Genomic DNA, 12,213 nt, shown 5'->3' with positions numbered 1-12,213 from the left:
AACTCTTTTCGGCTTATTATTATTATTATTAAAAATATATAAATAAAAAAAAGAAAACAAACAAACAAACAAAAAAACATCCCCTTTTCCTTTGAATTAAAATCACATCAATTGCCGCGTTTCTCAAAAAATTTAAATTTTAAATGTGAGAAAAAAAAATAATAGTTTGAGTGTTCTTTCTAAACATATCATAAATATTCTATTATTCTGTTAACTTGCTAAGTAATTTATAAATAGCTTTTCAAAGATGCCATTTATGTTTCAAAGGTACTGAAAATTTTTTTTTTCAAAGTTCTTTTTGTACCTTAAAGTTGTTTGTAGTTTATTTTATGTTTCATGATGAATTTATTTGTATGACTTTTTGGGTATATTCATTTGACTTAAGTTGTATATATGAGAGAAAAATACTATAATAAAAAAATTAAATTTAAATTTTTATAAGAGAAAATACTATAACAATATGATTTGAGTCATGAAATGAACAAAACCTTTATTTTTTTTATATCTTTAAGAATTTTATTATTTATATTAGGATAGAAGTTGTTTTTCTAAACTTTAGCAAAAATATACGAGAAAAAGGTTACGAACTTCACAATATTGTTGTTATTATTTTATTACACAAGAAAATGAGATTTTGATTAATCGATAACTTCATGAATTATATGTTTTAATGAAGTTCTCAAGCTGAGGATATCAATCTCTATTGTAACAATTAAAGAACTATCTACCTAGCGAAGGTGTATATTAGACAAATAAAAGGTGTTCACATACAATATCACTTTAAGCGAAAAAGTATTGATAAAAAGAGGAGATATTACTTTAAAAAGATTTCAATTATTAAGGTCACGTTCATTTAATTGATTTGTTTAGAATTTGAGTTTTGTTACAATAAAAAGGTCTTAAAAACGATCACATTTAACTTTTTTGTTACAGTAAAAAGCTATTATAAAAAGTTACATCTCAACTTAAATTAAAAATTTAAATTAACGAACTAAACGGACCCTAAGAATACTACATATATGATGACTCTGGCATGAAACGATCACGTTCAAACACTACTTGAACTTGATCAATGTTTTATAGCCCGACCACCTTCGGGTGTATGTCTTTTGGGCGTATTTGGAGCCTTGAGAGCGTTGTTAAAGATAACTTAATTTTTTTTATAGAATCTGTTTAATCGAGAAGTTAAGTGAGATAGTTAAACTCATTACTCAAGGTGGATATTTGTTATAAATTAGCTTGTTTTTCTAGAGCCCCACTTCAAATTTGAATGACATGTGGTAGGCACGTGATCCATTGTAAAAGGAGCTTGCCACCATCCCGGTTAGAGCATCAAACAAGTTTTTTTTATTCAAGGTTATAAAATATCACATGAATAAAAAAGATTTAAGAAAAATAAGATATAGTTTCAGAAACAACTAATGAGAATCCTGTAGGTACAATGACAAAGATGATGAAACGATCAAGTCCGAAGATTTAAATGGACAAACTCGTCAAGGTGGCATGAAATGTGAATATTTAGCATGTGGTTGGCACATAGCTCATTACAAAAGAGCCTGCCACATTCTTCGTTGAAGCATCCAAATATTTTATCGGCTTTTTGTTTAAGGTTGTAAAGAAATTCTCTATTTTACTATTTGCTAGATTAAATATTGTTAGTATGTGGTGTCCAGGCAAGCTCAATAAAAAGAGAACTCCACAAATGATCTTTGAAATTTACTTTAAATCTCATTTTAGTCTTACTTTTTAAATGTCTTATAATTAATTTATGAGATTTTATTTTATTTCAATTTCGATAATTATATTAGCTAAGTGTTAAATTTATTTGACGGAATATGTAGAAATTATAGACTAAATTGAAAACATTTAAAGTCTAGGAGACTAAAACCAAAAAAAAAAAAAAGAGTATAGTATTTGATTAAAAGAGTATTAATCAAGAGTGATGGATACGATTTTGACTAATATAATATTTGATTAATACGATTTTGACTAATACGATTTGTCCTTTATTCTTGATTAATACGATTTTGACTAATATAGTATTTGATTAAAAGAGTATTAATCAAGAGTGATGGATAAAAATAAGACCCGTATTGCCGTGCAATCTAAAGAAGTAGTGGAGTACTTGTCTCCTTTTCCCATATAAAAGACAATTTTTTTTATCATCGTGCGTGTCTTTGCTTTTTTAAAGTTTAATTGGGTTTTAATTTTCTAATTAATTTTTAAAATCTCTTAATCAGGTGCACCACATCAACAATTCCAACTAAGCGAGTGCATACGGGTTGATGTTTTGTTAATTATAATATGACTTTTTACTAAAAGATTGGCTCAAATTAAATTAGGCAGTTGTTGCGTAATTCCGCAAGTGCACGGATCGTACAAGTAATAAAGTGTACCAGAGTACATATATCATTCCCACAGAGATTGTACTTAGTTTGTGTTAAATGTCGAAATTAAATTAGTTCTAAAATTATTTGAACAACCGATTACCAAGACAAAGAAAATAACTAAATCTAAAATGAAGAAAATTAAATAACTAAAGAAAACTAATAAAATACTCTAGGGATTCAATTTCACCTAATTAATACAAGCCGAAATCCCTTAAACTCTCCAAAAGCCCCTCCCAGTAGTCAATCAGAAATATCCTACATCAATTAATAAACTATATTCCTATGATTATCAATTAATTATGATTCATTAGGTTCTCGAATTTCGTTAGTGGCTACATAATCCTAGAAGGTATATTCCTATCCCCATGATTGGCCTAGCACGCTGATGGTTACCGAATCGAATTCGGATGCGGAAGCGTGGGGGAGGCGGATCGTGTATAACAAAAATTTTCATAAAACTTTTGAGATACTCTATAGATTATATTAAAAACTCAATTACGAATAATACCTGGAGGCCGATTAGGATGATAACTTGAGTTCTTTGAGCTCGAACAATCCTTGCTCCAAAGCTTTGTGTTTAGAAAACCAATGTCTTCCACGTCAATTTCTAGAATCTACGAAGACGTGTGTGTGGGCACACCTGAGATAAAACGGGTTAGAATAAACACTTAAATTTCCACAAACACCAACGCATGCACGATGTGGAATTTTTAGAGAAAAATTTTGCCTTCCCTCATTAAGATAATTTTGGCCATAATACAATATTAGGTCAAAAAAATTGTTCAAAAATTGTCTTGCGCAATTTTCTATCATTATCTTATTTATAGAGTAGAAGTCAAACTTCTAGAAGGAATTCAATCTCTATCTTCAAGATAAAGCTTGTTAATTATCTCCTATTTGAATTTGAAACAAAATCTCATCTTTTCCTTTATCCATTATGGCCGGCCAAGATATGGGATTTTATCCCTGTATAGGCACCAATATGAAATAGGGAAGGAAGAGAAAATCATCCTTTATCCTGTAGTCCAATTTTGACTCAAATTCAAATTCCAATTTAAGTCAAACTTAAATTAATTTGAATTTTAAATTGAACAACTTATCAAATAATTTTAAATGGATAAATCTAGATGTGTTCAAATTCAAATTTAAAAAATTACATTATTTAAATAATAATTAATTCTCAATTAATTATTTTTGAGTGTTTAATTTTAGAATTCCGTAATTCTAAAATTTCCATTTTGCCCTTTGTGTCTTATAGAATTACTAGGACGCGCGGGGACTAATGGACCTATAATCCCGAGCTCCAATAAAATTAATAATTAATTAAACGCTTTAATTAATTAATTAATTCTATTAATTCCAATAGTTACTTCACTATAAACTTGGAATTGCACTCTCGAAATTATAAACATAAATTACTTCTAAATTGTGAAGTGTCCATTTGATATAGTCACTGCATATAGATCAATCCTCCATAAATAATTCATAATTAGAGCTAGGTAAGATCCGTTAACCTCTCTAATTACATATTTATCCTTGAGTACCATTGATTCTCTAATGGACAGTGATTCATAAAACACACTCATGAATTGGAGCTCCTACTGGTCTAAGTACCGAATTAACCCTCAAGAGAATTAATTATCTACTTCTTTCTCAAGAAGGAATGGATTCCATCTCTTATAATAACATTCCCGGCTACCTACTTCATCATGTCTCCAAAATACAAGGAATAAGATTCAGGATCTCAGAATCCGTACCGAGTAAATCAAAAGACACAAATCCATAAATAGGAGTCTGTTAAGAACTCATGATTAAGATCATTCTATATATGACCATCGGTAGACTCAATTAGAATTTCTATACTTAACATAAATTATTAGAAATTCATATTGTGTCTGTGTCCTTGTTCCACATAATCTCATTATGCGAAATACACTCATTCAATATCTCACCATATTAATAGTGCGAATAACACCGTTCCATTCTAAATGGGAATGACATGTATTAATAATGGTTTAATTAAAGATTCCGAACTTTAATTAAATTCATTATGAACAATATTTTTGATTATTATCTTTAAACATTATCCTCTCGTATATAACACTTATATACAATGCTTAAGGTTACATAAATAATCATGGAATTTTCATTGATATTCATAAAATATTCACAAATATATACACATAAAATGATGAATAAACTCTTTTATTAAATAAATAATAAATATCCATTACATCTTATGCTTCTAGGACACCATTCCCAACACACGCAAATCCACCTTCCGGTAGCAATCTTGGCTTCCTAATCAACTAATTGGTGATCAATCAACTAAAGGCATTAAATCACATAGAGTAATTATCTAACATAATTTAGACAACACAATTAATTTGAATAAATGAAAAATCAAAGCAACACAAATCAGGGAATATTGAAACCCTAGAACAAGAAAAATCAAACCATAATCACAAATAAAAATAAAAAACACCAATAATCAAGCATTTTTAGAAATTATAAAAATAAAGAGAATAAAGATGGGAAACAAATCACCAAATGGAGGTGTCACAAACTCCAAAACCTCTTCTTTAAATCTTCATCTTCCTCCTTTTTGAAGCTCCAAAATGCCCTCTTCAATGGTGTTTACAAAATAAAATTACCTAAATTTAAAACTAAAAATAACTCCAAAAAATAAAATTCTACAACTCTAAAAATAATTTTTTTTTCTTTTTCTTCATTTCTCTCATCCCCTCTTGTTCTCTGTGGCTACTCGTCTGAGGGCTGATAAGAGTTCCTCATCACCACGTCCAAATTGCCTTTAATTACACGCACAAAGGAGAGAAGAAACCTGGACAAGTGGCAACGCCGGATTGGGAGCAAGGAGATAGTGGGAGACAAGCTCGCCATGTGGCACGGAGAGAATGGCTGGAGCAGTCATTTTGTCTGTCTGAAACTCACGGAGAGGAGAGTGAATCACACATACGCATTTGATGCGTTGGTGGTGCGGATCTGACGGCTACAAAAGCGAATTCTACTAGTTTTTCAACCTCCAGATTGGGCTTTGTTTGGTCCGAATTCTATTTTTTGTTTCTTTACATTTTGACCATCTCAAAAGTTTTTAATTAAGCCCACCTGTCACCAAATTCATTACATAAATGAGGAAACTAATTATTTTGGAAGGGAAACTAAAATAAAAATTATTAAAACTAAACTAAATAGACTAAAATAAAATAAAATAAATCTAAAATGAGAAGTATACATTAAAATTTAAAATAAAGTTAAATGTTAACGGTGTTTTTCTGACAACTCATAATTATCTCTCCAGAAACACTCGCGGTAACGCTCACGGTTCAATTAGAGATTGCAAACTGAAAAATAATGTAAAGGAGACAATGATTTTATAGTGGTTCGACAATAACTCTTTGCCTAATTCACTTGTGAATGTACTAATATCTCAGCAGATTACAAGCTCTTTTAGAGTAATGAAATGGTGCGTAACCCTTTTTTTGGGTTTTCTTGGCTCTATTTATAGGCCTTTACATATGATCATGCCTTCTCCGTTCCCAAGGAGGAAGCCATCTTCCGTCCTCGATTTGCGGGAGGGTAGGTGAGTTTTCATGATGACAACCTCAGGAAATGCAGCTGATCCCTCTCATATGCCGCCTGATTTCCTGACTCCTGCAGTAGCAGTTGGACCAGTACTTCCTTCCCCGAGTTGACAAGACTGTGGCTGGATTTGACTGGACTGCTTCCGGTCTGATCTAATTCCTGACTCCTAGACACAAAGGCTTCAAAGGGCTTTTAGTAGACTTCTCGACTTCAACGATGCAAAGGCCTTAAGAGGACCTTAAGCACTTCTCGACTCCAACACCTTGATTCCTCGACGCAGAGGCTTCAAAGGGCTTTTAGTAGACTTCTCGACTTCAACGACGCAAAGGCCTTAAGAAGACCTTAAGCACTTCTTGACTCCAACACCCTGACTCTAAGAGCGCTCCTCAACCTAGAGACATCTCCCTAGCTGTTAGTTCTCGACGTCAGGGATTTGTCCTGACTTTCAGAGCTCTCGACGCGTACGACAAAAGTGGGTGGCTTGAATGGTCGACCATGGTGTAACATAAAATAATATAAAATAAGTTAAAATATCAAAAATTAGTCATTTTAAATGCACACAAATAGTGAAATAACTATTTTTTTCTTTTATTACAACTTTTGATATCTCTTGTATCGAAACATTTAAAGAGTGCTAGCTATGTAATATGAGCACTAGTTAAAGTTGAAGTTTATGAGATAATATAATTTTTTTAGAAGGCAAAGGATAATGAAGCCCCTTGGGGTGGGTATTTTTTGGATTTTTAATATTTTTTTTCCTCCTGTTTTGGTTCACCGAGATTTCGATCAATTTCATTAATGAGGAGTGTTACATACTCGAACCATATGCATCACTGTACATATATATATTTGAAAATGCTAAATACCCTTTTGAAATTCTTATTTTAGTATGAACCGTCCATGACTACACGTATGTATGCGTCACAATATATGCTAACATAATTATATTTTTCTTTTGAAGGAGATAATGATAAAAGCTTAATGTTTTTAAATAAATAGATAAAAGCTTAATATTGTTGATAAAGGATTTTTTTTTTGTATGTGTTGTAAAGTCGAAAAAGAAAAGAGAAATTGTATTAGGATTCCGCTTTTTATTATCAAATTTCACTAGGATTTTAATAAAAATTTTATCAGGATTGCACGTTACACGATTATAAATAGGGTAAACCCCTTCGAATAGTAAAAGCAGTACTAGCAACACTTTAAAAAAAAAAAAAAAAAATCGCGGGAGGGCAAATGGATTCAGGTATATTAAATAAATTTTCTGGTTTTTATATAATATTTTCCTAGTATTTGTGATCTTTTCCTAGTATTTGTGATCCTTAACGAAGCATTCCCCAGCTGTTAAGAGTGGGAAAAATTTTCTTGTTGTACTACGTACGATTTCTAGTTAATTAAGAATTTAGTGGCTATAATTTCAAATCAAGTTCAATCTTCAAAGTGATATTTTGTTTTGAATTTGCAGTCTTATATCTTAATATAATGAACAAGGTGCAAAACTTATGGTTTTGTCGAGTTAATTGTCAAGAATATTATGATCGAATACATATAGTTGCATGCATGCGTGTTATTCAATTTTGTTGTTATTGTGGTTGTTGCCCACTTCTAACTTCTAATTTGGAATAATAGAGCAAGTCTATTGAAGATTGTAAGGTTCAATTTTGAAATTTTATGTTCGGTTAACTTATTATCTTATCATTTCATATCTTTCAGATTGGGCAGGTTTACCAAGACACCTTTTAGACCAATTTTTGGAGAAGTTGGAGAAGCTAACGGATTATTTGTCATTTAGTTCTATTTGTCTCTCGTGGCGATCTGCAGTAACGGATAACCATAACAGAAGTAAACTTATCGAGTTGAGTCGTCATCAGGTTCCGATGCTTTTGGTCCCCATTAAAAGCAAAGAAGATGATGAATGGAACATGTATAGCGTCTTGAATGGCAAGTTCTCAATGCGAAAGCTATTTCTTCCCCCATATGATAAGCCTTTCGGCGGTTCTTCAGAAGGATGGCTAGTTACTCTTGATGAGAGTTTAGCAGTAACACTTTACAAACCTTTTGTGGAGGGTAACTGAAAACCATTCATACACCTTCCTCCTGTGTTTCCTCCGGATAACATACTAGAAGCACCTGATCGTGAATTTCAGGTATTTAAGGTTGCATCATATACACCTAACCCAACAACGGATCCGGATGATGTAATTCTTGCAGTAATATTTGGAGAGTATGCAGAATTAGCTTATATTAGACCGACTAGAGACACTACGTGGACTCGTGTTACTGGGTTGGGCATTAAAACATTTGATGACATTGTGTATTACAAGGGTCAATTTTATGCCTTGTCTTACGAGGGAGAGCTTGTGTCTTTCGATGTTACAAACCCATCTAAGTCAAATATGAGGTTAGTTTTGGCAGAGGATTCTGATAAATATTATTTTGTTAAAGGAGGATTTTGTTACAAAAAATACCTGGTGAAATCGTATGGAGGAGAGCTTCTGCTGGTTTGAAGGTATTTAGATCGGCGTTTTGGTGATATCGATCGCGTCACGAAAACTTTTAAAGTTTTCAAATTGAGTTTTGATGGACCGAGGTGGATTGAGATGGAAAGTTTAGGTGATATGGCTTTGTTTGTAGGCGACAACGCCTCCACATCCGTCTCTGCTTCAAACTTTCCTGGGTGTTTGAAGAATTGCATCTACTTTACTCATGACAAGAATACTATTCCAATTGGTAAGTTTTTTTAGGAATACTACTTAGTTATTCTTGTCGTATTCTTTATTAATCTTGTCGTATAAGCTTCTTATTAAGCTTACTACTTGTGTATATATAAGCTTGACTTCTATTATTCCAGAGTAATGAGAATATAATTTTCCTCTCTGCCCAAATCGTTTTTCAGAGCGATTTTCATTTTTCTTATGCTGATTTTCTCAATTCTTTTCGTGATTTTCTCTGATTCTTCCCGGTCATTCGAATTTGTTTGTTCTGTTTTTTGATCGGAATCTATGGCTACTCAATTTCCTGATTCTTTTCTCTCGTCAAACGGCAAATCCGCCATTGATGATCCTTCGAGTTCGTTCTTCCTTCATCATTCTGATGGTCCAGGACTTGTACTGGTGTCTCAACTTCTCACTGGTGATAATTACGCTTCTTGGAGCAGAGCTATGCTACTTGCCCTTTCTGTCAAGAACAAGCTAGGGTTTCTTGACGGATCTATCGAGAAACCGGATGGTTCAGATCCGATTCTTCTTCATTCATGGAATCGCAACAACAATCTTGTGATCTCATGGATTCTGAACTCGGTTTCTAAAGAAATTTCAGCTAGCATCATATTTTCTGAGTCGGCTACTGAAATTTGGCTCGATCTCAAGGACAGGTTTTCACAGAGCAATGGACCGCGCATTTTTCAATTGCGTTGAGAGTTCGTCACTTTGGCTCAAGATCAACAATCGGTTAGTGTTTATTTCACGAAACTGAAAGCTTTATGGGAAGAATTGAGCAATTTCAGGCCAGTCTGCTCGTGTGGAAAGTGCTCTTGTGGTGGTGTCAAGGCACTTCATAATCACTATCAAATGGAATATGTAATCTCTTTTCTTATGGGACTTAATGAGTCGTTTGCTCAAGTGCGAGGCCAAGTGTTACTGATGGATCCTCTTCTGGCCATAAACAAGGTTTTTTCCTTGATTTCACAAGAGGAACGTCACAAGAATGTGAGCTCACAACTTTTTTCAACCGGCGATTTGAGTCATTCCATGGCATTTATGGCAAAGAATGATTCTTTTGTCAAGCCTGGTAATGGTCCTTCCTTTTCAGTCGCTGGCAACAAGAATCAAAGGAAAGATCGCCCCTTTTGTACTCACTGTAATTACCATGTCCATACTATTGACAAATGTTACAAATTACATGGCTATCCTTCCGGTTTTAGGCAACGGCAGAAGCCTACATCACATGCCACTCAACCTGGTGTTGTGAATCAAGTTTCTAATCACATGGTTGCTGGAAGTTCTGATTGCCAGAATGGAAATGATGGGAATCCTATTCCAAATATGACCAGTGCACAATGTCAGCAACTAATGGCCTTACTCTCCAGCCAATTGAGTTCTGTTCGTGCTCATGATTCTCCCATTGATCCCTCATCTTCATTTGTAACAGGTACTTGTTTCTCTGTGTCAATGTCTCCCGCTTTATCTTCTCCATTGTTATGGATTGTTGACTCAGGGGATTCACGACATATTTGCTTCAATGCTCATGATTTTATCTCTATGAGACCGTTGAAAAATTCCACAGTGACTTTGCCTAATCGAACTTCCATACCTGTTCATTATTCTGGTGATGTTAGACTCAGTCCAACTTTGTTGCTTCAGGGTGTTCTGTTTGTCCTTCAGTTCACCTTTAACTTGATTTCCGTTAGTGCCATTACCACTGCCTCTATGCTTACACTTGGTTTCTTTCCTGATCATTTCATGATTCAGGAAATGTACAGCAAGAGGATGATTGGCAAGGGTAGAAAGCTTGAAGGTTTATATGTTTTTGACATGACAAATACAGATGTTGCATTAAAGCACAATCACTCTATAGCATACACTAATAATGTGTCGGTAGATACTTGGCATCATAGACTAGGTCATTTGTCCAATAAATGCTTAGACATGTTGAAAGGTCAACTGTCTTATACCAATTTTCGTTTTGATGCTATGACTCCATGTTACATATGTCCTTTAGCTAAGCAAAGGAAGTTATCTTTTGTATCTCACAATAATATGTCAAAGTTCCCTTTTGACTTAATACATTGTGATATTTGGGGTCCATACAACTTGTCCTCTTATTCAGGCCATCGATATTTCTTAACTTTAGTGGATGATTGCACTCGTTTTACTTGGGTTTTTTTGCTCAAACATAAAAATGATGTTTCTGTGGCCATACCTAGATTTTTCAACCTTATTGCTACTTAGTTTGATAAGAAAATCAAAGAGTTCAGATCAGACAATGCGAAGGAGCTGGCTTTTACTAATTTTTTTTAGTAATGAAGGTGTTATTCATCAGTTTTCTTGTGTAGAAAGGCCACAACAAAATTCTGTTGTTGAACGGAAGCATCAACATTTGTTGAATGTGGCGCGAGCATTATATTTTCAGTCTCGGGTCTCCATTACTTTTTGGACTGATTGTGTTCTCACCGCCACTTTTCTCATCAACCGAACTCCTTCTCTTGTTCTAGGAAACATGACTCCGTATGAGCTTTTGTATCATAAGAAGGTTGATTATTCCCTTCTTCATGTCTTTGGTTGTCTTGCGTTTGCTTCCACACTAACAGCTAACCGTACCAAGTTTTAGCCTCGTGCTCGTATCTGTGTATTTCTTGGATATCCTCCTGGCATGAAAGCTTATAAGCTTTATGATGTTCAGTCTAAACAGATTTTCATTTCACGGGATATTGTGTTTCATGAAACAGTTTTTCCTTTTCATTCTGTTGTTACAACGAATGAATTAGTCGACCCGTTTCCTGATTTGGTTCTGCCTACCCCTGTTCATGATCCTATAGAAACATCCCAGCCTCCTCTAGTTGCTACTTATCCACCGGATCCACAAAATCTGCCTGCACTTCCTCTCCGACGTTTAGCCAGGACAGTCCAGCCACCTTCATACTTGTGGGATTTTCACTGCAACTTGGCTTCTCATTCCTCTAAGCTGCCATTGGCTAAGGTTCTTTATCCCTTGTCTACTTGTCTTTCATATGACAACCTTTCTCCTGTTCACAAGCATTTTGTCCTCAATGTTTCTTCTCAGTTTGAACCACAGTATTATCATCAGGCTGTTAAATTTCCTCAGTGGCGTGAGGCCATGCAAGCAGAATTGGATGCTATGGTTTCTAATCACACATGGTCCGTTGTTCCTTTACCAATTGGAAAACATACCATTGGCTGTAGATGGATTTTCAAGGTTAAATACAAGTCTGATGGATCTATTGACAAGCACAAGGCTCGTATAGTTGCTAAAGGCTACACGCAGCAGGAAGGGGTTGATTATGCTGAAACCTTTTCTCTGGTTGCTAAGTTGGTTACGGTCAAAGTTCTCTTGGCTCTTGCGGCTTGTCAAAACTGGGATTTGGTTCAACTTGATGTTAACAATGTGTTTCTTAATGGTGATCTTTTTGAAGAAGTTTATATGGATCTGCCCTTAGGCTATCATAGTTAGGGGGAGTCTTTTGGGAACAATAGGAAAATGG

The 12,213-nt window shown here is 34.1% G+C and overlaps 1 protein-coding gene across 1 annotated transcript; it reads left to right on the top strand.

The window, feature by feature from the left end:
* The first annotated feature begins 7,229 nt into the window (after positions 1-7,229).
* On the top strand, positions 7,230-8,849 carry LOC112093773 (F-box protein At4g35733-like). The gene is given in 4 exon segments (XM_024172895.1): positions 7,230-7,239; positions 7,707-8,032; positions 8,141-8,723; positions 8,845-8,849. Coding segments are annotated over 4 exon segments (924 nt in total).
* Positions 8,850-12,213: the final 3,364 nt, after the last annotated feature.

This window comes from Morus notabilis, unplaced genomic scaffold (assembly GCF_000414095.1).
Source record: "Morus notabilis unplaced genomic scaffold, ASM41409v2 Scaffold759, whole genome shotgun sequence".
NCBI classification, from domain to species: domain Eukaryota; kingdom Viridiplantae; phylum Streptophyta; class Magnoliopsida; order Rosales; family Moraceae; genus Morus; species Morus notabilis.
Note: the sequence above shows the minus strand (reverse complement) of the source record. Positions and strands in the feature narration are given on the sequence as shown.